The sequence below is a fragment of the Strix aluco genome, chromosome 6 (genome assembly GCF_031877795.1).
Source record: "Strix aluco isolate bStrAlu1 chromosome 6, bStrAlu1.hap1, whole genome shotgun sequence".
Classification (NCBI taxonomy): Eukaryota; Metazoa; Chordata; class Aves; order Strigiformes; family Strigidae; genus Strix; species Strix aluco.
In genome coordinates, this window is record NC_133936.1 from 42,729,891 (window position 1) to 42,755,893 (window position 26,003).

A 26,003-nucleotide genomic window follows, 5' to 3' on the forward strand; every position below is an offset into this window, starting at 1 on the left:
AGACACATTATAGGAGTAGCTACAGTCCTAATCTAGTTTGACAGCTGTGCTATGCCTGTCTCCATTTCCATCAGCCCCTTCCCTCTGAACTTGTGTTTTCAAATAGATTGTGCTTTTGTGGTTCTCATGCCAAACCTTTTCTGCAGAGACACAGTGTTACAAGATTTCCTGTTTATCCAGCAAATTTTGGAGTGCTTCACGAATATTGTTCATAAAACATCTGATCTTTACCCCCTGTATAGATTATGTAAAGCTCAGATTTTTGCCCTGCATAGAAAAAATCTCGTATAAGTGGCTGTCATCATACCCTGGCACATTTTCCTCAGACTGTGACCCAGCTATGGCTGTGGAGAGAAGGGAAAGAAATAAGCACAGTTGCTGTCTTAATGAGCAAATCCAGGTTGTATTGGAAAATATGGGTCTGTACCGTGCTCTGTCTCCAGAAGTATAGGGCATTGTAAGCTGACACAGAAGACTAAAAGACTTTGTAAAACCAGTGGGCAGACAATGTGGATCTTAGCAAGTGTGTGGTGAAGAAAGCTTCATAAATGAAAACTGGATATTTTTAATATCCCACATTTTTATTCTGAGAAGAATTAAGACCTTACGGCAGCAGTGCAGTGGGTGTTAATATCCCAGTTCAGAGCTGCGTCTGAAAGAAAAGCAAGTCTCTCCTGCTCAAGAAAGGAGAGAGGTATCAACTTAAGTGTTCCTTTCTGGCCATGCAGAGCAGGTAAGAAAATCAGGAGTTTCTGAAGCAGCAGAACAGCATTGAAGTTGGTGAGCTTAGATAAACCCAGCTTCCTCTGGCAGGGTCATATCTGTGTCCAAATCTTCAGACAACAGTGTCACCCCATTGCATCTGTAACATTAGATGCCATGACAGCAGAGCCAGAATGGTGAGGTTAAGCTGTGTGAGGCTGGACTCTTTTCACTCTTGTCCCTGTAAAAGTAGGAAGTGAGAGTTGATGGTGTGTGATCCTAGATGAATGCCTTTGCCTTTACAAAAGCTCAGATTTGAACAAGTCTTGTCCTTCTTTCTGAGGCGAAGGTGAAATTTTTCATTGCATTGGAACACCTAAGGTACCTGGTACTTTCTGTTCACTTTTCAGGGTTTCCTGAAAATACCCATCTGGTGGTTCAAGTCTTCAAGTCATAAGAAACACGGAGAGAATGCACAAGAGCAAGTGAATGGGGTGACCTGCAAAATGGAGGCTTTGCAGGTGTCTCCTGCAGGAGGTGAGCTTGATCAGTTTTTGAAAGGCCTGATTGCACCGTGGTCTTCGAGTCAAAACCAAAATTTTAATCCAAAGCCTTAAAATCCTTCTGAAACCTATGAGTGACTGTACAAGTTTCAGCAAGTTTATGGTGAAGGGAGGCACTTAGGAGACAGATGCAATTCTCTACAAGACCATGAATGCTGGATGGTACTGTTCTGATGTTCCTTAGCTATATTTGGTAAAGGGTAAGACCTCCACTAAATTTTGAAGCAGGGGCTCTTTACTTGTCAGTAAGTAAAATGGCTTCTCCATACCTGAAGGCAGTGGCATTATTGTAAAGTATCAACAGAATGAGCGTAGATGTGATTGGCTTCAAATGCCAGACTCCTAATATCACATTTAATTTACTTCAAGCTACGTTGCTTTTTGAGAAGCTATAAAAGAAGTGATGAGTAGGTGTTACATAGCTTAAAAGATGTTACATACAGTATGTAATAAACCTCCCTTTGTTCTTCTAAAGGTCAAATCCAAATCAAAAACCAGCTAGAGTAGGAAAATCAAGTGAGGATTGAGAAGGAAGAAGAAAATGAAGTGGGGACAACTGTGAATTGGAAAATGGGAAACAAACTGATTTGCCTTTCTACAGAATGAATAATATTCTTCCTTTGCTATTGAGTTATGTTGCAGAGCAGGACCTCTCTCCTTTTAGAAGGTTTGAGAGAAAAGGAGAAAAATGCAAATAAACTTTTTCTGAGTTTTACTTTCTCCCCCGATGATTACAGTAGCATAGGTAAAAGCAGATTTAACTTCCATTGCAACACACTCTGCATTTCAGAGTCATAACTAATAATTAATACTAGTTACAGATGTGAGTAACTGGTCTTAGTTTTAAAATTTACAGTATACAGTCAGTTGTAATTCTTCCTGTTTGGCAACTAACAGAATGTATTTCATCGACTGTATGTTACATTTCTTGAACTGCCCTCCAAAAAATAAATGAGGTCAGGTCCTTTCTCTAAGTGAAATCTCACCTTGAAGTGTCTGTTATCTCTTAGGATGATAAACAAAGTCATGTTGACTCTTGTGTTGTTTGTTTCTTCTGCCCCCCTCTTCCCCCCCATCTAAAGATTCACCAGAATACATCCACAGAGACATGGATCTTTGTTATGCTGGCAGTATAGAAATAGCAGGAGAAGCTTCTTTGGAAGATCTGAAGATGCAGGTTAGAAGTTCTCCTGTATTGGAAATGTACAGCAACACTGTGATTAATTGATCTCTATTAATACCTATTTTTTATTTCCTTTTCCCTTGTCTCCAGTATGTTCTGATATGGCATTTGCTTATATGCCATGTTCAGTGGTAAGTACCAAGAGGCAGTTGGAGCATGTAGCTCAGATACTTCCTTAGTATGTCCCCTGCAGTTGCCATTCTACCTGTCATGTGTCCTGACCTGCAAAAGCCTTGTTGCACTTCATCTGGAACTTTGGCTTGCCAGCCCTATCTTTATTTCACAATGTAAAAATTCTTCATGAGAAGCACACACATACAAGCACTTCCTAAAAAGCCACTTTCCATTTCCACATTGTTCCTGTATCGGTTTTCTACGTTGTTTTTTTTTTTTTTTTTTTGTATGTTGAATCTAATGAATAAAGAATTCCTTTGATGCACAGAAGGCCATGTTTGTCTATCAGGAAGGTATAGCTTAGTTTCTTTGATCAGAAACTAAGGTGCCTTTTTATGCTTTTTTTAACCATAAAAGTATGTTTTAATACACTAAAAAACCCAAACCAAACAAACAGCAAAAAAAAATAAAAACCCAACCAAAAAAATCCAACCCCAAAACCACAAAAAGGCATAAAACAATCCTATCATAAGGCTCTTTATTGTTTAGCCAGTTGGTTATTCTACTTAAACTGCATGGGGAGGGATGTCTCATCTGATTCTGATCCATACCAACTCTTCTGGGTATGACTTCAGTTTCAGTCTCTGCCAAACTACTGCTATGCAAAACTGACCGTTTGCATCTTGTGAACAAGGAGAATTGTCTTAGCATGGAAAGGGTATTGTGGCCTTGATAAAAGGGCATAAAGGAGCTTGCTCAGCACTTGGCTAGAGACTGGGGCAATGATTGTCAGCCTCGTTCCTTCCCAGTTGTTCAAATTTTGGTTAAAAAAAGAAATTTGGTACTTTTGAAATGTAAGTTAAGTTGAGAAATGTTGGGAGGGAGTGAAGTCTAACTTGCTTTGAGGTTGAAAAGCGAGTGTGTCAATCCTAGCCATTACCTGTAAGTCACAAGCAACAGTTGGTGTGGAATAAATCTAAATACCTTTCCCTATTTCTGATTGCTTCAGTATTGCATTGAGAATTAATCAATTAGTTTTATTTTTTTCCAAGGAGTCTGGCTGCTAGAATTATTGAAGAAATGTTTCTTTTTTTCAGGCTATGACCTTACCATGCTTCCAGGAGCAGATTGTGCCACTGCCCTCATTTCTCAGAGCATGGACAGTAGACAGTAAGCGCCCAGGCAAACTTTTACGAAACAACAAGCAGCAACTCAAGTAGGTTTCCAATTGAACATGCAAGTAGCATTGCAACAGACTGGATTGTGGGATGGATTGGTGGAGAAATAATCAGTTCAGTCAAATGTCAACAGAAGGCTCATTTCTGGTTACTTCATTTTTTTGCCAAGCATGTTTTTTTAACTTGAGAGCTGTGGAAGGGTGAGGTGTGAGCATAAGTAGATCATACCGTGCTTATTTTGCTAAGCTTTATTTTAGGTGTTTTTAAATGCCGTTTTTGTACTTTTCTGGGTTTTTCATTTCTGTCCTGATAGCCTCTTGCTTTGGGTTTCCAGATAAGCACAGGTCTACTTGACTAAAAGAGTGACTTTTCTACTCAGGAACATGGAATATATGACTGGAAATGTATATAATATTTGTGTCATTTTCAGTGACTATAAGCTGGGTGCCAGAGTGGAAATCTGCATAGAACCTTTGCAAAAAGAAGAAAATTTGGGGTAAGATCTCAAGATATTAATTTCTTACAGCAATGCATTTGAGATGAGACTTAATTGAGCAGCTTTTAACTTCAGTACTATCTGTCAGGGTTGCAGATGTCAGTATGCGAGAAGACTTTGGAGCTTATTTTTTGTTTTCCACAAACAAAAATAAAGGAGGGCAGGAGAGAGTGAAAACTGGGAATTCTGGCTTCTGAAAGCATGACTCACGAGAACAGTGTCTTTTCTCTTCCTGATGACAGACCCCATGAACTGCTGCTTCGAGTCCAGATGGGCATACCAGGGGAGAGGGACTACTATGACTCCACGGATTTGGTGTGGGATATCTCCAAAGAATGCACAGCCTGGGCACTGAGGCAACGAGTGGCTTCTCACTATTTTCTCCCTATAGATAAAATTGAAATAGCCAAATACTTCGCTGAAAAATTTGAGTGGCTGCCAATATCTAGCTGGGTAAGATCTGGAATGACAAAAGACAACTGTTGTTTTGACAGAAGTATGTGTTGGTTTGTGCTGCAGTTCTTGAGCGTACGTATTTAAGCAGATCTCCAAAATCTGCCATGTATGAATCTTCTGCTTTGATTTTATTCAGACCCAACAAATTTCAAAGAGGAAACGGAAGAAAAAACAGGAGAGTTTACAGTCAGCACCTTATCACCTGAAAGATGGAGATATCATTGGGGTGAAGGTAAATTAACTTGGCTTTAGTCGTTGCACGAGGATTAGGTTCAGGCGTTGTCCTCTTTGCATTATCTTAATTTCTCCCTGATTTTCCTGCATCCTGCTACATCTCTATGAAAGTACTGGTATGTGAATCTGGGCAACACGTTGTGTGGATAAGAAATTTGTTGCTACCGGTGCTTTTTCTTAATTTTCTCCTGTTCTTAACCAACCTGGTGGAAGTTTCATGCTTTTTCCCTTGCGTGTCAGTACTGGGACTAGAGGGCAATAACTTAGATGCTCTTGTGCAGCTCTTTTTCCGCTCTACGCTTGAACACCATCCAGGATAAACCAAATCTTCTTCCTTGCCCTCATTTTATTGACTGTTTGTTTGGGGTTTTTTTTTCCAAATCTGAGTGAAATCCAAGAGCAGTGCCCTTTAAAAAAATCATATTGTAAATTTAAACCCATCACATTTTCCAAAGAATTAGTACAGATTTATTTATTTCTTTAAAAAAGAATTACGCAGCAGCATGTTGAGCTCTGAATTAGCAATAAGGCTTATTTAGGAGACCTCTGAAAGAATATAACTCCCTGGGTTTACAAGCAGTAGGGAAAAAGTCTCATGTCCTATCCTGATGCATTAGACTATGGAGAAAAATCTCTGAATAAGGCTAATTCACTGTTAAATGCAAAAACTAGAGAGAGGAGTTGAAAAAAACTTTTTTGAATCTTTTCCACTTAGTTAACTTAATTACTATAAAATTAGTTAGAGGAAATGCTCTGAAAATTAAGTGTGTAAACTGAGCAACGTGGGAAATATTTTGAGTTTATAATTTTCATCTACCAAATCCTTTTTCACAACAGAATCTTCTCCTTGATGACACTAAGGACTTCAGCACAGTAAGAGATGATGTTGGAAAAGAGAAACAAAGGCAGCTTGCATTCGAAAAAAGGAAAAGGTATTGAGTGTTTACATTTATTTTTCTTTAAAATATGCAAACTGTTCTTTGCCGCTTTTCAGACTAGCTTGATACCTGGATAATTTTTTGGGACTGTGCTAGCTGGGTGCTCTCAGAACACACAGTTCCAGTGGTCCTGAAGGAAGTGCTCAGGTAATTCAAACTCCTGGCTTTAAGTGCCATGTTCCTACACTGAGCCTCTGTTTTTTTCTCTTGCAACACACTGAACATTTGTCCCTGCCTCTGGAGATGAAAAATGAGCTCCTTGGCTGCACTGGCCCTGCACAGGTTGTAAGTGTGACCTTGCAACTGGGTGGAAATCGGGTTCCAGTCCAGGCTCATGCTGCTTTTGGTGCTAAGGCTCGACACTAATACTAAGCATCTTAATTTTCTTTTTTTCAATAGTCGGCAAACCGAGCGCTTACAGGACCATGTTTTCTCTGAGGAAAAGCTGAATATTAAGCACCGTAAACCAGAAGTGGCTCTTTCTATCAATGTGGGTGTTTTCAGATAGCACCAGGATATGATTTGCTGACCAGACCCTACTACCGATGTACTAAATTGGTATGGAGTACCTCAGCTGGACCAGCAAAGAGGGTCTTTCCCGAAGTGTCTTCAAGAATCACCAAGACAAACTGGATATAGGATTCAGGATAACTGATTTTCTTCTAATCTCTCTTGGGGAAATGCTTTGCCATCCCTTTATCAATGTGGTACTTATTCTCAGGCTAGGAAAATGCACTTTATCCATGAGAAAACGGATTAATATATTGTATAACCTTTTGGTGACTGTTTTGTAATCACCCTAAATGCTTTTTTTTTGGTCAGATGCTGATGTTTTGCACCATCACTACAGAGTTTGCTGGTTTTTTCATGCAGTTATAATCATCTCTTTTTTTAGAATTTTTTTCCATCTCTCATCACTGAAGTTACTAGCGATAACCAGAATTGGCTTTTGTCTCTTTATATAGAAACTGAAGTCTGTAGTAGCTCAAGTCAGATTTCAGGAATGAAGGAAATGTGGAAATCTCTGGACAAAGTGTCTCTAAAAAGAGCAAGTTCAGAATTTGTCGAGCTCTAAAACCTGAAGATATTTTGTGATATGGAACAACAGTGCGGTAACCTTATATTTTAATGTTTCTAGGGCTTTTTCTGTTGTCCATAAGTTTCATTAACAAAAGGGATAGAAAAAATTGGCAGATCTGATGTTTGGTCCTAATTGGGTTTTATTGTACTCAGGAAAAAGGCTTGTATTTATTTTCAGTACTCTTATTCAGAGGACTTTCCCTCATTTCTTACCTTTTAAATTGTTCTACTATTCTTTGTTACCTTTGAGAAAAAGAAAATGTTTCTGTTGGTGTCAGAGAGCTGATTTACAGCCTCCCTAACAGAAGGGGATGTATGCGGCTGACTACTAGGTGAACTGGGTATCAAAAGTTAAGTAGAATGTTTACCAGATGCTTGTGAGATTGAATCTCAAGGTTGAGAATGCGTGTACTAGCTGATGAGAGAGCATATTTTTCTTACCCCTGAGGCTGGGAATCGGGGTTTACTAGAAGTTGAGGTTTCAGCATCTTTTATCAAAACTTTTCTAACAGTTAAGCAGTACTTAAACTGTGTTTCCCCCACTGGACATGACTATTCATAACTTAATTTCCCATCAGGTTCAGAATTTTCTTTGAGCACAGCTAGTACTGACAGATTAACCCAAACTCTCAATGGAGTTTATTGTTTATAATCAGATTCTAAGTGTTTTGAATGATAAGGTGAGAGTGGAACGGTGGAAGATAACACACACGTCTGCTATCAAACACACTACAGAGCCCTGTTGAACTGCACAAATGTCCAGAAACCTGTTCTGAAATGTGCAAAGCAGTTGTTCAAAAAGAGCTTTTGAACGTAGCCTGATGTACCCTTAACTAAATCAGTGATAATGAGAGGAATTCAAGTCACTTTTGGGGACTACCAGAAATGTTTAATTTGTTTCGTGTATGCGTAGAAGATTTTGTAGAAGATGCCAGTACAGCAGACTCCTAAAATTTCGGCTAATGTGAGAAGATCTCTCATAGGCTTAACAATATTCTGGTATTCCAGACAGCTTCCATACAAAAACTGACACTCTCAGCTATCAGGGGGGAAAAAAAAAAGTCAAAAGCACCTTGAAGCATATTATTATTATTTATTTCTGTGCATATCTTTAAAATTCAGCAGGTGCTTCAGTTCTTTCTTAGGCCAATTCATTCAAGAAGGGGGTATTGTCATTTCCTTACTGTTTTGGTTGTAGGTGGGCTTCGCTTGAATCTTGAACTCCTAGTTTTATGGGTAGATTTTCTGACTGAGGTGAGGCAGCCAATTGCTTTCCCCATCTTACTTTGCATCACTTTCTTCCATATCCACAAGCGTTCTTGCGAGCCAGAAGTGATCGCACATGCTGATTACCAAGGTAAGCAAGGAAGGTTTGTGTTTGCAGATTGTTCCACTGCATTGCACTTCCTTTGCTGTCACTTGAATTCCTCCAGCTCCTTGCTGGAGAGCTGTGCTGAGTTCAACCTTCCCACCTACCTTTAATAACTCGAGTCTCTTCTTGAAAACACAAAGTTTGGAGAAATCGAAATATGGATTCCACGTACTAACGTGGGGATTTTAGTATGTGCCTTTGTTAAAGTGTAATGTAGCAGCGCCTGCACTGAACCAATCTTGGATTATTTCTAATGTTGGCTCAAAATGCATATTTTTCCTTAAAACTATTGTGGGTCATTCCACAATGAGAGAATTCATTAAAAATGGGGGTGGGGAGAGGGAACACCTTTATAAAATGGAGTCTTTGTGATTCCACAATTTATGATGGTTATATTCCAAAGCCTGAAAAAGCTTTCATCTTTATTTTTCAAGTGGTCTTCACAAAATAAAGAGCCATTTATATATGTCTAGTTGAATTGTCTGTGTATGTCTCACCCATACATTGATTGGGAACGGCATGAATTCATTTCTAACGTTGGACGGGGCACAACCTTCATTAAGCTTTAATTTCCCAATCTGTTCCTAAATCAGTATTCCGATCTCTGCGAGAAGTTTCCCCAACCCGGCTGGGGTTGCACCATGCAAGGACCTGGCTTCAGGTGGAGGACTGAGATTTTGATGCAAGTTAAAGTGATTTCTAGCTTGCGTTTTTCCTCTTTTTCAGAAAGCGTGGTCTAGTATTTACTGTCCGTTATTTCAACTCTGTATTTGTGCACAAATATATTAATCTAATGTATTTTTTAAGGGAATGAGCATAAATCATCTTGAGGAGCGTGGCTATGCATAGAGTAAGAAACATGGATTGCCTGTTTCTGCTCGAATCTGCTCCTGGCGCAGCCCTTGTAAAGGAACAAGTGTTCAGCTTTGGGAATCTTACTATGAGAAAATTGTGTGTTTTCTTTTTCTCTTCCCCGTAACTCATTCCAATTTGCCTAATTGCATGTGGAGCAGGAGGAAGTGGCCCGTTTACAAAGTGAAATCCTTTTCACTCATTTTAATTCTCCCTCAGCGGGCAGTGAACAGAGCTGTTGTGTTCTGCAGGTACAAACCCCAAGCAGGAGGAGCAGTGGTGTGGGGGGACGGAGCTGGGGTACGGTGATGATCCAGCGCTTTCCACTGAAACAGAGAAATGCACTCAACAGTCAGAATCCAACGGAACCGTTCAGCAGGAATTCTTGATTAGCAGCGCTGGGGTCGCCCTGGGGATTCTCCACTATAAGGGCTCCCAGGATCTAGCAAGGGACATCAGTTTACGTACACACAAATTATTCATGAGATTTCTTGGAAAGGGGTGTCTTATGGTAATGAGTTCCCGGAATTAATTTCCATACTCCGAGCATGCGTAGTGAAAATAAGGTGAGGGTCTTCAGTGGTCGAGGGAAGAAGTACTTGGTTTTCTTCACGGTGTCTGCTCTTTCCAGAGCACACGCTGTGAAGTAAAGTCCAGGCACCTTCTTCCTAAACCAGCGAGATCACCTGCCCTAGATTGTTACCTCTGTGTCCTTTTGTTCCAGTTCCCCTCAGCTTAGTTTGCCCAAGTGCCCATTAAGGGCTTTGAGTCTGCTCTCAGTGAGTGAAACAGGGAGCGTTTTACTTTTGTCTACACAAAGAGGCCGAGGGGAAACACCTGAGGAGTCCTTGGGAAACACAAGCAAAAGTGGTGGAGTCCCCATCCCTGGAGGGGTTGAAGAGTCGGGTTGACCCAGCGCTGAGGGATCTGGTGGAGTTGGGAACGGTCAGGGTGAGGTTCATGGTTGGACTGGAGGATCTTCAAGGGCTTTTCCAGCTGAGATGATTCTGCGATTCTGTGAAGCTGTGCTGGGACACACAGGGACTTGTGCCCGATCCCAAGACACCCCCTGAGTGCAGGGGCAGTCTGGGGGGTGGCTTCAGGTCTGGCTGTGACTCGGCAACGGCTCCAACCCCCCAGCCCCCCACCGGTGAGCACCCCAGCTGCAGCACAGGCCTCCTCCCCGCTTGCCCTCGCCCGGCAGGTGACAGCAAAGCCGCGTGTGTGGGGTCTGCAGAACCGTTGTCACCCGAGGCCGTCCTGGCAGCGTTCAGCTGCCTGGGAGGGTGTGCGCCAGCCCGTCTGCGAGGGGAAGGAGGTGAGGTTTGGGCTGGAAGGGTGGGAGCTTTTTCTCCTGGAACTGAGCTGTGTGAAGACAAGGCGAAGGCAGGCGCTGCCCAGACACCGCAGTCCCCTCCGGGCAGAGGAGTCCCCCTGCCACCCGCGCAGGGACTGGCTGCCCAGATGACATCTTTGCTGCGTGTGGGAGCGCTGGTGTGCGCGGGTGTCGCCCCGCAGCAGGAGGAGCGGCGGGTGGGTGAAGGGGCATGTGCGGAGAGCAGGAGCTGTCCTTTGGCAGGGAAAGGTGCGGGAGCGGGACGCGGCCCTGGCTGGCCGCTGGCCCGTGTGCCAGCCCTCGTCGCTGCAGAGGGAGGTGACGCGTGGCTGCAGCAGCGGTGGGTGCCCCTCTCTGCTGGCTCCCAGGCTGGCAGCTGCCGGGAGCACCGTGCTGAGGTCTCTGTGCCCCGCTCTGCTCGGGGACCCAGCCCTGGCAGCGGGGAGGACGCCAGGGAGTTCCCCCCAAGGGCGCGAAAGGAGCGAAATCAAATCCCCGCCGGCGGGTGTCCCCGCGCGAAGCCCTTCCCGGGCACGGGCGATGCTCTGAGCCCCGCCAGCCTCTGGCGTGTGTCTCGTCCTCTGCAGGGTCTGCTGCCGCGCTTCGCAGCCCCCCGGTGCTGGGGGGAGCGGCTGCAGCCCCCCCCGCCGCCTCCGCGGCCCGCGGCTGAGGGGGTCTGTCTCGTGAAGAGCCGCGCGGGCGGGCAGCGCGCGCCGCGCGGCGGGTGCGGAGAGGCGGCGGTTGGGCCGTTGGGCGCCCGGCGGCGGCGAGGTGGGGGCTCCCCGGGGCGGCGGCGGCGGCGGCGGCGGCGGCGGGCGGGACTCGCTCCCTGCGGGGCTCTTGTGCAGCGCCGGAGCCTTGTGGCGAGCGGCCGGGCGAGGCGGAGCAGCGCGGAGCCGGCCGGGCGGCCGGCAGGAGCAGGAGATCGCGTGGGCCAGAGGTAACGGGGGGTGCCGCGGGCCGGGCCGGCCGCTGAGGAGACCCTTGTGTCCCTGCAGGGAGCGGCGGAGAGCGGGAGCAGCCGGGAAGGCGGCGGGAGAGCAGGGGAAGGCCGGGGCGCCGCGATGGTGAGTGCGGGGGGTGCTGAGGCGGGCCCGGGCAATGCGGCTGTGCCGCTCCGGCCCCTCTGGGGGGGGCAGAGGGACCCCGCGGGGGGCGGGCGGGGCTGTGCTCGCCGCTGCCGCTGCAGGTGGGAATGTCTCGGGGTTCCGGCGGTTCAGGGGCCGTTTCCCGACCGGCGGGGCCGGGAGGGGGGCGGGGGGGCTTCGCTGTTGCTTGTGGGGTGCTGTGGAGAACCCTGCCCCTGGCTCCGGCGGGGTTGGAGCAGGACCCGGCCAGCCCCGCGCCGTTTTCTCCTGAGGGAACTTGTCTCTCCCCGCAGGCTGCAGCCCCCCCGAGCAGTTTCGGCGGTACGTAGCCTGGGGCGCGTCCCCTTCGCTGTCCGTAGGTGCTTTGTTCTGCGGGAACGCGGGGCCGGAGGCGGGGGGGCAGCGGGATCAGGTGGGGGGGTCCTGGCTGCGGCGGTGGTTGCGGGGCCTTGGCCGAGAGCTGCAGCTGCGGCGTCGTCTCATCCCTGAGGCAGAGACACGCGCCCGCCTCTGCCAGCGAGGGGCTTTGCTTATGGGGCTCCTCCAGCCCTTTCCTGCGGGCTTTCCCCAGCCCAGGGCAGAATCGATGCCCTTAGTTCAGTTCTTCCCCTCCCCTAACGCCCAGGTGCCTGTTTGGGGGCCTCTTGCAGCCCCGGACACTGACGCTGGCTCCTTGGTAGAGAGATCTCCGTTCTGGCTAAGTGAAGCGAAACCGTTTCTGCCCCCAATACTGGGTCAGGTCCTGGCAGTTCTCTCTAGGAAGGCCTTACGCTGATGGTGCGTGAGCCCAAACCTGTATGCTTGGGGGGTTTCAGGAGAGCAAGGCATGCTGAAACTGGGAGCTTGTCTGCACCTGCGTGCTGAGCTCCGCTGCCTCAGCGCCTTTAATGTGTCTGGTTTCAGGGTCTGTGGATGACCTGCTTGGCGACCTCCTGGGATACGAGGACGGTAAAAGGAACCTTCTTTGCAGCTGAAAGGGCAGCATCCTTGTCCTCTTCCTCCCCTGCTGGGAGCGGGAGGTGCTGGTGCAACAGCCAGTGGTCTCCGAGGGGGCTCCAGCGGTGAGGGGGAGGAAGCAGCAAGCAGGGTTTCCCAGAGTCAGAGGCCGTTGAAGAGGCTGGACGTCGGCTTGGGGAGGCCGAGTGAAGTTCATCTCTGATGAAAAGCCTCTGTGTCCCTTGGGGAGACAGCAAATCCCCCTTTGGGGTGCCCAGGTCAGGAATATGCCCGTGTCCGTCGTCCTCACGTCTCCCTGTCTTGTTTCCAGACGAAAGCCCCGTGAATTCTGCAAGGACTTCGCGGCTGGCCAGGGGCAGCAGCTTGCCGGCCAGCCAGAAGTGAGTGCCTTTCAGAGCCTCTCGTCTTGGAGATCTCTCTGTGCTCCCCAAGTCCTTGTGACCTGCCCCGTCCTCGGCTTCTCCCCCTCGCTCCCTGCCCCGAGAGCGATTGCCCGGGAAGGCGAGTTACCGGCCATGCCTTTGGGAACTGGGAGCCCAGAGCCTGAAGCTTTCCAGCGGGAGCTGGGTGCGCCCAGCCCTGTGCATCTCCTGTACATCTGCCTTAGGAGAGTTGCTCGCTTAACTGCAGCAGTCCCAGCACTCCCATCTTTTATGCGGGTGCTATTTTCACCTCCTTTTCTGTTGCACGCCGTGGCTGCCGCGGTGTGCCCGTGCGGTCCCCTCCGCCTGCCGCCACCTGGCCTGGCTGTCCCCAACGTGCCCTTGCCGAGCTCACGGGTGCTGCTGCTGACCCCCAGGCTTGTGTCGCAGGTCCCGTGTAGCGGAGGATTTCTTCAACGGATTCCCTGTAGAGGATGTGGAAGCTGCGGAGGTGAGCCCGAATTTTGGGAGAGAGCCTGGGTACCCCGAGGGCTGGGACTGAGACAGGCCAGGCTTGTCCCTGGTGTCACCCCAGGCAAGTCAGCAGTGGGATATCGGGGGGAACCGTGAGGTCTGGCTGAAGAGGTGACCCCTCTGTGGCGTGGCTGCAGGGGAGCTGGGCCGGGGGAGCGGGTGGATGGTGGGAGAAGGGCTTGCGGGTGCCCTGGGTGAGCTGGAGCAAAGCCAGGGGGGCACGTCGTGCTGCAGCCCAGCCCTGCTGGGTGCTCTTGGGAGGAAGCGTCACAGGAAGGACCCTCACCCAAAGCACCAGCCTGGGTGTTGCTGACGCTTCTCCCAGAGGCAGTAGGATGTCAGCAAAGGAATCAAGGCACAGGGGGTTTCCAGTGAGGGGCACCCCAGGAGGAGCTGGGCATGCGTTCTCCCATTCCAAACAATGAGGAAAAGTGGGGGCTGGAGCATGGAAGCGAGGGGTGAGGAGTTTCCAAAGTCTACTTGTCTCTGATCTCTGCCCTCCTTGGCACGCAGGGCTCCAGTGCCTCCGGTGGAGAGCCCCAAGCTCTGCTGCAGAGCCTGAAGGTCAGTGCAGAAATACCCTTGGTCTGAGCTCCGCGTGGGCTGCAGCCGTGGCCTCCAGCACCAACCTCCGAAGGGAGAAGCAGCGCTGAGCAGGAGTAGCGCTCGCCCTGCTCCTGTCGCCGTCCTGTTGCTTTCCAGGACTTGGACGACCTGGAAGCTGATCTGCTGGGAGCGTCGAGACCCGGTTCTGCGCCAGGGAAGACAACCGTGAAAGGCCCTGGGAAAGGTGAAAAGGAGATTGTGCTCTTGTCGTAGCCTCGTTCCAGACGAGCAGGGCATATTTTCTTCTGCGATAGGGAATGAAAAGTGGATTTGTTCCCTAAAATGTTTTTTGGGGCTGTCCCAGCCGCCGAGTGTCATTCTGGCTGTGTGTTGTCCCTTGGTTGATCCCTGGCCCGGCCTCTTGTCGTGCTGTGATAACATCACTGCCATCAGCCGCCCCAACAGCCGCGCTGCCGCCTCCCACCAAACCCCACTTGGCTGTTGCCTGGTGCAGGTCAAAGAGCAGGGATCTGCCTGGTCTGCGTGGAAGGAGAGCCAGGGGGGTGCATTTAAGACGTGCCTGTCCCCAACCTGTCCTGCTCTTCCCCAAGCCCTTTTCTCCTTCTCTGCCTGCAAGGAGGCCCCTCCAGAGAGATTCCCACCCCCCAGGGCCGTGAGGGGACTGACTGTGTGTCCCAGGATGTGCTTTTAGGGGGCTGCCACCAGAGAAGTGACCTTCAGCCAGGGTGGGAGAGGGCCATCTCCGCAGTACCTTGTCTGTGAGAGCTGTGGCCTCTCTTTGCAGGAGAGTCTGGACCTGTGATGGAGAAGAAGCCGCTGTCATCCTTCGCTGCTTCCCGACAGTACAGGAAATTCGACTTGGAAGGTAGGATGTCGCTTCCCTTCAGCACATGGATGTGTGGGGGCAGCTGAGGACTCTGTCCTTGCTCTTTGCCCGTAGCTTGCCTCTTCTGTCACCCAAAGGCTTGGCTGGTTAATGACATAGAGCATCCTTCACCCCTGCGATGCCCGTGCAAAGCTCATCCCTTAGAGGTGACCAAAGGAAAAAAAAAAAAGACTGCTCAGTGTTGGAAGCCCTCCCCAGGGTGGGGCTGGGAGAGGATTCCTGAGGGCGTTTGCTTTTTGAGCCGTGCTTTGGTTTTTAGTGCCTGTCTGTAGCACTTGGAGACCCTTGTATCGGGGAGGGGGGGATTCTGTCCCCCTTCCAAAGAGGGGGGCTGGTTTCCTGGCACAGCTGAGATCTGGCTGTCAGAGCCTGCGCTTTAACCGAGGTCAGCATCTGTTCCAGTCACTAACTGGCTTTAGGTGATTTAGGTGGGCTTTGTCCTCCCCTTTGTCATTGCCTAAAGAGTGGTCAAGCGTTAAAGCAGCCCAGTTTTGAGATACTCATGGGTGTCCCAGGTCTGTGCAGAGTCTGCGTTCGTGGCTTTGGGCAGAGATGATCTCCTGTCCCCACGTGCACATGGTGGGGAGGAGTGTTTGGCTTAGCACAGAGGCGTTGTTCTCAATAACCTTGGTTTTGTTGTTTTGTTTGTTTTTATTGTTTTATTTTCTGCCCCTACGGGGTAATTGCCAGATTTAGATGATCCTCTGTCGGGGCTCTTGTCTGATGAGGAGCAGGATGCACCCAAGAAGCCATCTCCGACAGTCACTAAAAGCATCCCTGAGGAAAAACAGAGCAAGGAGAAAGGTAAGCGGCATTGCTTGATGCATCCTCTTTGTATTAAATGAATCAGCAGCCTGGCTGAGTTTGTGTCATGTCCAAACGTTAAATGAAAGCCAGTTAGTGGCATCTCTTGTTAACCAGTACGGCCCTTTACGGAGCAACTTGGTAGCGGGGTTACAGCTGGTAACAGCTCCCTGAGTGCTCAATATTTGCAGTGTGCTAGAGGTTACAGAACTGACTTTTCGTTTCTGGGAATGGAGTCTCAAATCTTCCCTTGGACTCATGCAGCCTGTTCTGCACGCGGCCAGAGGAGAACCGGGGTTGTGGGTCAGGATTTGGGTGGCTGAGGGCCTCGCTGGTCCACCCCAAAGCACAGTTGCACCTCTGGGTGGGATCCAGCTGCACTGTGACCGTGTTACAGGCACTCGCCTCTCTTGTTGCTGCAGCAGGGATGCCAATGGGTCTGGTAGTCCCCTCAAACCTCCTTTCACCCTGAAAAATCCCCTCTGGGCACGAGTAGCAGCTGGTGGGTTGGGGCAAGGACTAAGGTGCAGGGGTGGAAGAGGGACTTTGGGTGAAGGTGGGGAGGAATTCTCTGAGTGGAAACTTGCAAAGCTGAAGAAGCTGCTGGTGTCCGCCAGAGCTGGAAACCCCAGTGTGTCAGTGACACCAGCAATGTCCCATCAGTGGCCACGGACCAGGCAGTAGCGCGTTGCCACTTTGTCACTTGCTGTGAGATTTGGTCACTGAAAAGAGCTATTTAAAAGTGTCTCTGTAAACGGTCCTGAGAGAGAAGAGCAGGCAGGGCTGCTCTGATCTCTTGTTGGAAAAAAAAAAAAAAAAAAAAGAGACAAGCCCAGCTCAAACCTCCTACGATGTGTGATCCCACCCCCAGAGCCACCCGCAGCCCAGACGCCCCTGCGCACCGCGGCCCCAGTGCAGAGGAGGAAGGAGATCACCTTTGAAGACGACGGCGACGACCTGCTAGATGCACTGGGCCTTGGCAGTAGCCCAGGAAGAGATGGCAAGCAGGGCAAGAAGGCAGAAAAGTAAGGGCCGTGAAGGGGCGGTGGGAGTAAAGGAGGGGGATGGCTTGTGTCTTGAGATGGTGCCACCATGGTGGGTGGGGGATGCCGAGCTTGTGCCTGTGGGTCCCTGAAAGGGGCAGGAGCAGCCTTGTGTGGCAGAGAAGAGGCAGAGCAGGCTGGCAAGGCTGTGTGCGGAGGACCAGCCCTGCCTCTGGGAGAAACCCATCTGCCGCTGTGCCCCAGCAGAGAGGAGGTCCGGCCAGCCCGCGCTGTGCTGGACGAGTTACTGGGACGAGGCTCCGTGGCCAGAACCCTGGAAGAGCCAGGCCTGGGAGAGCGCCGGGAGGTCACACAGGAGGCGAAGTCCCAAAAGCAGCCAGGTGAGCACAGCCAGGGACGCTGGGGAGGGCTGCAGAGGTGGCAGCGTTGGCTTGGGCGAGCGAGATTGATTTCTACTGCCCTTGCAGGGGAAATGCCCTTTCTGCCCTCGCGGCAGCCTGGCAGCATTTGCACAGGAGCTGTAACTCGGCTGCCTTTGGCCGTGGGCTGATTCCCAACAAAAGTTTTTCGCAGCCACTCCGAGGAGGCCCCTTGCTCACCGGTTTCTGGGCAAGACATTTCCAGCAGTGTTTTCCCAGAGGCAGCAACGTCAGTGGGAATTGCAGGGGGGGAGGAGGAGGAGGGCTGGAGTCTTTGCAGCTGGCTGCTCCTCTGGGCGCTGACTCAAGGCCGCTTGTCTGCACAGAGAAGGAAGAGGGTCGGCGCAAGGATTTTGTCTTTGGAGCGTACGAGCCCTCGGTGGCCTCCACAGCCAAGGGCCGGCCGGCGAGAAGGCAGCCTCTGAGGTATTGTGTTCTCTGTGTGTCTGTAGCTCCAGCCACCGGCCACGCTGTCCCTGAGCGGAGCGGGCAGGGTCCCCGGTGTCCCTTCGCAGGCAGGGATGTGACTGCTTCTCCTCACAGCAGGTTTTCAGCCGAGAAGAACAGTGAACTTAAAGCAGAGCCCCTCTCCAAAGCTCCTCCGACAGCCAGCCAGAGCCCCGCGCGGGGCCGCAGGAATAGAGGTGCCTGGCTGGGCTTGAAAGATGAAGATTTTTTGGATTTGGAGCTGTCATCTCCATCGAAGGCCAGTCCTGCAGGGAGCTCCCCCAGCCCTGCCGCAGCTGGGCGGCCCAGCCCCGCCAGACAGCTCCCGGCTGCAGAGGAGGCAGCCACTAAAACCGACCCAGTGGAGGAGGAGGACTGGCTGAGCGCTGCCTTACGACGCAAAAAAGCCCAAGCCCAGGCGAAGGCCCAGGAGGGGAATGCCAAGCCCTCGGAGGCCCCAGTTGAAGGGCTGCCTCCCCGCTCTCCTGTCAGGTAAAGACATGGTTGATGGCCGCAGTGCTCCCGTCTGCTCCGCGTGTAGCTGCTCCAGCAGGAGCTCTCAGAAACCCTGGGCTCCGATCTGAGAAATTAATTTTAAGCACTGTCTTGTCTCAGGGTGGGGTAATAGTGTGGGGCTGTGTCCCACTGATCCAGCCCACAGTCCCCTCACACCTCTGGGCTCTCCTGCCAGTTGTAGCCAAGAGGGCACACAGTGCCGTGGGTCCGGCGGAGCTGTCCTGGATCAGCACACCCCCACCAGCTCCCCGCCCCGTGCTCCTCGTTCCTGCCTTCATTCCCCTTCCTTCCTCCTAGTTGAGGCAAAGCACCTCCTCCAGCTGAGTTGACACGGACCCAGGTCTGGACTCGTGCCACTGAAGGGGACTGGGATGCGAACTGCAGACAGAGAGCCCTGTGGCGTGGGCAGGGCTGTGTTAGCTGGGGCTGGTGCTGCCCAGGGGAAGGGGGTGGATGCAGCAAGGAGGAACAGCGGCGAGGGAGGTTTTGAGGTGTCTTTGCTCCCCCTGCAGCCCAAAGGCTGAATCCTGCCGCAGCTGAGTGGGACAGACGCTTTCCCTGCCAGGCAGGAACTGGTGTTGGGGGAGAGGATCTTGTCTTTCCTCGCCTCCTTGGCTCTCCCACATCGGATGCTTTTTGCTTGCAGCCGGCCAGCAGCCTCCCCAGGAGCACAGCCGCAGGCAGCCGCCGTGCAGGACGAGGCAGCGAGCACAGACAGCTCCAGGTAAGGCCGCCTTTGCCTTACAGGCGTCCTCCACGGGAGGGGTGTCCTGCAGAAAGCAGCTGCGTGTGGGAGATGGGGCAACGGGGAGGGCTAGTAGCCAGCGGGGATCAGACTGCCCTGGCACCTCTGTAAGCGGGAGGGCAGGCGGCTCTGAAGTTTAAAAACTCCCCGAAATGCCGAGCAGGAGAATGTCTGCGCGCCTCTCCCTGAGCTGCGGCGCTGCTGTGCATCACTCGTGTCTCTGTGCCCACGCAGGCCACCAGTCCCCTGGCTCAGCACTGCGAAACAAGCCTCAGCTCACCCGTCGGAGGCTGCACAGGGGGATCCTTCCAGAGACGCCAGCGCCCCGGGTGCGTTTCATGTGGTTGTCTGCTTTGGGCAGCAGGATGCAGAGAGGGTCCCCCCGGCCCTGCAAAAACAACCAGCCCCAAAAAGGCAGGAGCCGCAGCATCGCCCTTGTCCGTGTGAACGCTGCCCGGGCTTTGCCCAGCCGTTGCTGGAGGGGGCTGCCAGGCTGCAGGATCCCACCATCCCCGTGTCGTGGCGCGTTGGGGACATGGTGCTGGGGCGCGCTGAGCTCCGCAGTGCTGCCTGTGGGGTTTCAGAGGGCTGCCGGGGACTTGCTCTGTCTGAGCAATGGGTGGGCCTAAGTTCGTGCTGTCCCTTCTCTCTCCCTCTTCCCTCCTGCTGCCCCAACACTCGTCCCACTAGCTCTGTGTGCAGGCAGACCCCCTGTTGCCCTAGGCTGAGGCTGAGCGCCACTTCAGAGGCCACTGAAAGTGGCTGAGGGGACCCAGCCTCCTCCCTAGTGGATGGAGATGGAGGAGGAGCCGTGCTTTGCCCCCCAGACTTCCTCTGCAGAGTCCCCGCCGCTGTGCGTGGGGTGGGGTAGGGGTGCGGGTCTGGACACGCCTGTCTGAGCGTCCATCCCCATCCCCAACTGCCAGAGCAGGGCAGGATCCTTCTCGCTCTGCCGAGGAGACCCAGGCCCTCGTCCTTCTGGGAGGGAATGGTTCCCCTTGGCCAGTCTGCATCACAGACTTGTTGAATTTTCAGTCCCCGCAGCCTTGTTCCCGGGAGAGCAGGAGACGCAGGGCCCTGCCCCGCTGGCTCAGGTAGGTCTGCTGGGCCTGTGCCCCCGAGAGGTGCAGGATCGGGGTGGTGATCGTGAGCCCTCCCCTGCCAACTCAGGGTCACCCAGCTCTGCCCGTGCTCCCTGGGCAGGAGGATGGCTGTGCCCCGCTTTGCAGCCCTGGGAGCCTGTGTTCATGGAGGCAAAGGCTTTGGAGAGCCCCGAGGTGCCACGAGTTGTATTTGTCGGGCCAAAGCGTGTGTGCTGTGGCTGCTTTGTAAATCGTGTGCAGTGAGAGCCCTGCATTGCCTGAGCAGTGTTGACAGAGTTCCCCAGGCATCTCTGTATCCTATTAATGAGACATCAGAGGCTTGCTTGGTCACATCGAGCTGGGCCTCGTGGCCCAGCCCTGGTGGCAGGACACACGCTGTCTCCCAGAGGCCTCGCAAGGCCTTATCCTCGAGTCTGTCCCCAGAGAAGGAAGAGCCCCGCATGCTTGTGTCTGGGGTAGGGGCTGCCGAGTGTCACCTGGGCAGCAGCAGGGTTGGGCTGGAGATGTGTAGAGGAGGGACTGCAGGAGGCTGGGGCTGGGTCGCCATTCCCGGGCTGGGAGGAGATGCTCTCCCCAGGGCTTTACCTCCCCGAGAGCGTCCCTGTGTCTCCGCAGGTTTGCACAGCCATGGCACAGCTGCAGGGGAGGCACGTGCCTGCCTTTGGGGGCCGATGGCCGCACCACAAAGCCCCTGATCCTGAAGGGCCTGGGTCTTGTCTCTCTGTCCCCGTAGGCAGAGTCCCCAGGCCTGGGCTTGCTGCATGAGAGGAGTCTGGGGGCTCCCACTGCCCAGCCCCACGAGGATGTGACAGGCTGTCAGGCAGCGCTGCTCCGTGTCCAGGCCCGTGTGGCAGAGCTGGAGAGCCAGGTGAGCCCCATCGCCTGCTGGACGGGGGAGCAGGGGTGAGCCGGGGCAGGAGCAGGGGCCATGCCTGCTCCCAATGGCATCAGGGGGGCCGGGGCAGAGAGGAGGAAGCTGCCTGTCCAGAGAAGCCTGCGGCCAGCAAGTGCTGCTGTGGGAGCTCTGTCCCCTGGGCGGCACAAGGACCTTCTCCCCGGGTGGCCGGCAGGTGCGGACGCTGGAGCTGGCACGGGCCGAGGACAGACTCTTGCTGGAGAGCCTCCGGCAGCGGCACCAGGAGGACCTGGATCTCCTCGAGAGCACCCACAGGTACCCACAGGCGAGAGCACGTGCTCCCCTGCTCTGCCAGGGCCTTGCCTGCAGCCCTGTCCCTCTCCGCGGGGGTGGGAGCACTGGGGCGCTGCCCAGATCCGTCCCTGGGGCGGGCCGGCCCACAGCCATGTGGGTGTGGAGCTGGTGGGGGCAGAGAGGAGCCCCACTGGTGAGCCAAGGGGGGGTCTGCTCTCACGGACACCGTCTGTGGGGCAGAAGGAGGAGGAGCCGGTCCCAGGGCCAGCACGTCCCCAGCCAGGGCTCACGGGCTGAGGAGAGTCGCGTGTTTCCCCACGCCCCCAGCGCCGCCGCTCTGCTCCGAAATCCCTGCGTGCGCTGTGGGTGGAGAGGGCCGGCTACTGCCCTGAAAGTAACACTTCTTCCTGGCCGTGACCTCTGCGGGCAGGAGCCAGGTGAAGGTGCTGGAGGAGACCTGCAGGCAGCGGGAGCAGAGGCTGCAGCAGGAGAAGGAGCAGCTGGCGGCTCAGCTCCTGGGGCAGAGGCAGGAGGCGGAGCAGGCGCGGGCAGAGCTGGAGCAGCGGAGCGCGCTGGAGCTGGAGCGGCTGCGAGAGCTGCAGAGGTGAGAGCGGCACGAGCGGCGCACGCGTGGGGCCGGTGCTGCTGGTTGTGGCAGAGGAATTGGGGAGTGGTTTGGGGACACAGTGACAGGAGAAAGGAGACTCCAGAAGCACTGGGCTGTGGGCAGTCGGGCGGCTTTTGGAATGGGGATTTGCTTTGTAGCCGGACAGAGGGAGATGTGGCTGGAGACGTCCTTCCCGAGTGAAGGCATTGTATTTTGCAAGGTGCTGAGCCCAGTGTTTTATCTCCCCCAAACCCCTGTCATCCAGGTCAGTGAGTCACTGATGTCCACAGAGTGGGGGTCAATTGGAAATCTGTTTTTGGTGGAGAAGCCCGTCCCCCCAGCTGTGGTCCATGCCCAATGCGGATGCCTGTCAGTGGATGCCCTGGGACAGAGCCCCGTGCCAGCTCAGCTCCTGGGACCTGGTTCCCAGGCCCTTGAGCAAGCCTCGTCCTCGCTGCCCGTCACGGGGAGCCCCGGTTTGTAACAGCCCGTGGCGGGCTCCTTGCAGGGTGTCCGTGCAGGAGCTGCGCAGAGAGCACGACGAGCAGCTCCAGCGGCTGAAGCAGATGAAGGACCAGGAGGTCGAGGCGGTGACCAGCGCCACTTTGCACAGCAGGTACCGATGGCCGGCATCGTGTCCCCGCGTTGGTCCCTGGCCACGGTGTTCCCTGTCCTCCGGGGAAGCAGCCTCGGACTGTGGCACCAGGGGCCATCCCCTCTCCCAGCCCCTGCCTCCAGGGACGCTGAGCTCTGCCGATGCAGGAATACTGCTCTGCTCTGCCCCAGAGAGGTTCGGGGCAGGGCTGCCCGGCCTTTGGCCCACCACAGGTCCCCCTCTCCATCGTGGGGAGATGAAGTGTGTCCCCCCGGGGTGACCCTCCCCTCGCTGCTCTCCGCAGGACTCTCAACGGCGTCATGGATCGGATGGAGAAGTTCTTCAGCGACCTGCGTGACTTCTTACAGAAGATGGAGGCCACACAGCAGAGCACCTCCCGGGAGCTGGCCATGGGGGCACAGACGCAGGAGAAGCAGCTCAAGGGTACGTCTGCCGTTCCTCTGTGCCTAAATGGCCGCGGGGTCCCCACTGGGGCTGGGGACACCCAGGAAACGGGGAGAAGGTGCTCCGAGTCAGCCAGAGGCTGGGAGCCAAGGCTGGTGGAGCCTTGCCTGCCTTGGTCCCTGGGCATCTCGGGGTCTTTCCTTTGCCAAACGGTGTCCTGGGGGGATGTGCCAAAGGTGCTGAGCACAAACGCGTGCAGTTTTTCTGTGAATATGGGATGGACAGAGCGGGGCTTCCCTCTTCATGCTGCTCACGGCCCCGCTGCTGCCTCTCCCCAGTGCTCCAGGACAGCTTATTGCAGCAGCAGAGGGACGCGGAGGAGGAGCGGCGCCGTTTCCAGGCAGTGGTGGCCAAAATGGAGGCCAGGCTGGACGAGCAGACTCGGCTGCTGGAGCAGGTGAGCCCACCCTGTGTCCTCTGTCCGGCTCAGCCCTCCTGTCTGGGCATGGGCCGTAGGTCTCGCCCACTGGCGGTCCCTGGCCTGGAGCCTGCGAATGGCATCTGTGTCTCCTCTGTGTCTGAACCAGGAGCGACAGAGGGCATTGGCGGAGCGCTCCAGAGCGAAATCACTGCAGCACTCGCTGGAGGAGGAGCAGCGAGCTGTGACCCAGCAGCTCTCTGTGGAGCGAGTGGAGCTGGAGAGGGCGAAGGTGAGGTGGGGCGGAGATCTCCAGGTGCTTTTCACATGTCCTGTGAGTGTGAGCAGGGCTGCGCTGTGGTGTGTGGTGGAGGAAAGAGCTGGGTGCTGGGCTGCAGCATCCTTCCTCTGCCTCCTCAGTGCCACACCCAGCTGCGCGGTGAATCGCCCTCAGACCAAGCCTCTGGCACACGGGTGCGAGAGGCTGCTGTGTGCATGCACGGTGCTGCAGCTTCTCGGGGAGCCTGGGGCCAGAGCTTTCCGTGCAGGGTTCCGGCCAGGCGCCGGGGGCTTGAAGCAGCCTCTGGGTGTTGGCCGGGGTTCAGTGGCAGAGATGGGTTTCCCCTGTGCCCATCCTAGGAGCGGGCAGAGATGAAGATGCAGGTCCACACGCTGAGAGCCAGGGAGGAGCAGCTGGCGAGGGAGAAAGAGCTGCTGGACAAGTCCTGGCAGGAGCTGAAGGCGGAGAGGGAGAAGGTGAATGGGGCTGCGCTGCGCGTCCGGCAGCAGGAGGAGGAGCTGAAAAGCGTGACCGAGGTAAGCGGAGCATCTGCGCTGCCGTTCCCAGCTGCACATGGGCTGGCAGCAAAGCTGGGCTTTCACAGCCCTGCCAAAGCAGGGACAGAAATCCTGTCCTGGAAGGGGAAGGAGGGGATGCCCAAAGGAGTCCTGCCCCAGGGCAGCGCGGGTCCCTGTCCCCAGCCTCCCCAGCCGCTCTGCCTTGCAGCTCTCCTCCCAGAAGTACGAGGAAGGGCAGCGAGCCCTGCGGGAGGCAATCAGGGTCGACTCGCAGCACCCGTCGAGGCTGCAGGCCCTGCAGCAGCAGTTGGAGCAGCTCAGGCAGCAGGAAGAGCGTCTGCACCAGGCAAATACCCCCTCGCCTTCCCTTCTGGGCCTGGGGCCGCCGTGCCAAGGGCCCGAACCTTTGCCAACAGCTTCTCTCTCTCCCTTTCTCCTCGGGACGGGGCAGGACCGGCTGAGCATGGCTCAGCAGAGGAGCCAGCTTCAACAGCTGCGCCAGGAGCTGCCCAACAGCCCCACGATGCTGCGGATCGCAGGCCGGGACTCCAGTGTCCCTGCGAGTGGCTTCTCCAGCACGCTGCGTAAGGCTTTGTGCTTGCTGCCGGTGGGAAGGGACGTGCTGGGGCGCAGCTGCACTTGTATTCCACTTCTCGGGAGGCTTGGGCTGTTGCTGGGGGCTGTTTTAGTTCCCCTGTGTATCAACCTCAGATGGGAGTTGGCCTCCTCGTCCTCTGAAGGAGCTCAGCGAAGCTCTGAGCCAGGGCAGTGCCAGGAGAGGGCAGAGGGGCCAGGAAGGGAGAGGCTGGTGGGTTAAAGCCCCTTTGCACTGGGAGCGTGGGGAGGACCCTGCTGCAGGGACACGCAGGCAGCACCCAAAGGGATGCTGTGTCGTCTGCGTCTGCGGTTCCTCTGACGGCGGCAGCATCACACAGTCGGGCTTCTGTTCCAGGCTTTCCACCTCCCATCGGCAGCCCGGGAGGTATCCAGGAACTCCTGGCCAGGGCCAGCTCCGCCGAGCTCAGCGCCACGCTGGCGATGATGAAGTTCCGAGCCCTGCAGGTGAGATGATGGGAGACCGGGGAGGGAAGGGGCTTCAAACCCGCTGGGTGGGAGCAGGGCTGGGTGAAGCCTGGTTTGAGCCTGGTAGGAGACAGCCCAGGCTGTGGCTCAGATCATTACTGAGCTGTGGGGCTGGGCGGGCTTGTAGAAGCCCTGGGCACCTAGAGGAGTGATGCCAGAAGCAAGGACGGGTGGATCCTCACAGCTGGTCTCAGGCTCATGGACAACATCCTCGGCTCCGTGGGGTTGCCCTTGTCCTCGCCCTGTCCCTGGGTGGGAGAAGCCAGCTCTGCTGGCCTCTGGCTTCACGATGTCCCCGTCCTCTGCCGTCAGCCCCGGATTCCCTGCTGGGTCCTTCGCCAGGTGGGGCTGCTCTTTGAGGCTTCCGCTGTGGGTCTTGCTCAGAGTGTGAGGTTGTGGGCTCGGGGCGGGGGGAGCCCCCACACCCCAGGGGGTACCACGGATGGGTACCTGCCCCCTGCTCACTACAGGAAGGAGGGTTTGGGATGCTTCTCTCCCTCATGAGTGACACTCGGGACTGTGAGCCCCCTTCTGTGGCACTCTCTGATACCTCTTCCATCCATCCCTCTCTTCTCAGGACCATTATTACCTAGACAACGAGCAGCTCTTCCTGGAGTCCCTGAAGAAAGCACCATACAACGTTGCTTCTCTGCCAGGCTGAAGGGGTGGCGTCCCCATGCCGTGCCCAGGGGATGGCTGCTCAATAAACCCCCCTTCACACGCTCACCAGAGTTACTGTACTTATTGAGGCCTGGGCGCTCGGGGGACTTTTCCACACACCAAGCACAGCAACAGCAGGTTTTTGTGCTGCTTTTATACACAAAAATCAGAGGCTTTTCCACATACGCCTATTGGATACAGATTGGTTAGTGATGAACATACTTCACGCTTCTACTACTACGTGTGCTCAGGGAAAGGGTCTCAACCTGGGCAGCGTCTTCTGAACCTCTGTGTGTGTGTGTGTGTTTTAGTATTATAACGAGGGTAGTTCACTTCCAGGACACTCAGAAG

The 26,003-nt window shown here is 54.1% G+C and overlaps 2 protein-coding genes across 13 annotated transcripts in view; both read left to right on the plus strand.

The window, feature by feature from the left end:
• Positions 1-8,788, plus strand: part of USP40 (ubiquitin specific peptidase 40) — a 40,231-nt gene extending 31,443 nt beyond the window's left edge. For 5 of the 8 annotated variants that reach the window (XM_074829839.1, XM_074829835.1, XM_074829838.1 and 2 more), the window contains 8 exons: positions 1,113-1,239; positions 2,348-2,442; positions 3,660-3,778; positions 4,171-4,236; positions 4,479-4,689; positions 4,829-4,924; positions 5,764-5,858; positions 6,264-8,788. In XM_074829839.1, the coding sequence (XP_074685940.1) occupies positions 1,113-1,239; positions 2,348-2,442; positions 3,660-3,778; positions 4,171-4,236; positions 4,479-4,689; positions 4,829-4,924; positions 5,764-5,858; positions 6,264-6,372 (918 nt within the window). In that variant the 3' untranslated portion in view covers positions 6,373-8,788. Of the gene's footprint in view, positions 1-1,112; positions 1,240-2,347; positions 2,443-2,538; positions 2,580-3,659; positions 3,779-4,170; positions 4,237-4,478; positions 4,690-4,828; positions 4,925-5,763; positions 6,150-6,263 lie in introns of those variants that run through there. The other 3 variants (XR_012623874.1, XR_012623875.1, XR_012623876.1) reach the window with 3 other exon arrangements.
• Positions 8,789-11,351: 2,563 nt separating this feature from the next.
• On the plus strand, positions 11,352-25,718 carry LOC141925484 (fas-binding factor 1 homolog). 5 transcript variants are annotated; one of them, XM_074829840.1, is made up of 27 exons: positions 11,352-11,571; positions 11,886-11,913; positions 12,496-12,929; positions 13,362-13,422; positions 13,959-14,009; positions 14,148-14,235; positions 14,797-14,877; positions 15,589-15,702; positions 16,574-16,727; positions 16,950-17,086; positions 17,452-17,551; positions 17,669-18,064; positions 18,735-18,812; positions 19,068-19,162; positions 19,869-19,927; positions 20,670-20,804; positions 21,007-21,107; positions 21,517-21,690; positions 22,202-22,309; positions 22,593-22,732; positions 23,032-23,150; positions 23,281-23,403; positions 23,751-23,927; positions 24,118-24,255; positions 24,361-24,493; positions 24,862-24,971; positions 25,570-25,718. In XM_074829840.1, the coding sequence occupies exons 3-27, from the start codon at positions 12,751-12,753 to the stop codon at positions 25,651-25,653; spliced, it is 3,135 nt and encodes a 1,044-aa protein (XP_074685941.1). In that variant the 5' UTR covers positions 11,352-11,571; positions 11,886-11,913; positions 12,496-12,750; the 3' UTR covers positions 25,654-25,718. The 5 variants fall into 5 exon arrangements, with proteins under 5 accessions (XP_074685941.1, XP_074685943.1, XP_074685945.1 ...); XM_074829842.1 differs by having other exon boundaries at positions 17,672-18,064; XM_074829844.1 differs by lacking the exon at positions 19,869-19,927 and having other exon boundaries at positions 12,496-12,540; positions 12,860-12,929; positions 18,997-19,162.
• The last annotated feature ends 285 nt before the right edge of the window (positions 25,719-26,003 follow it).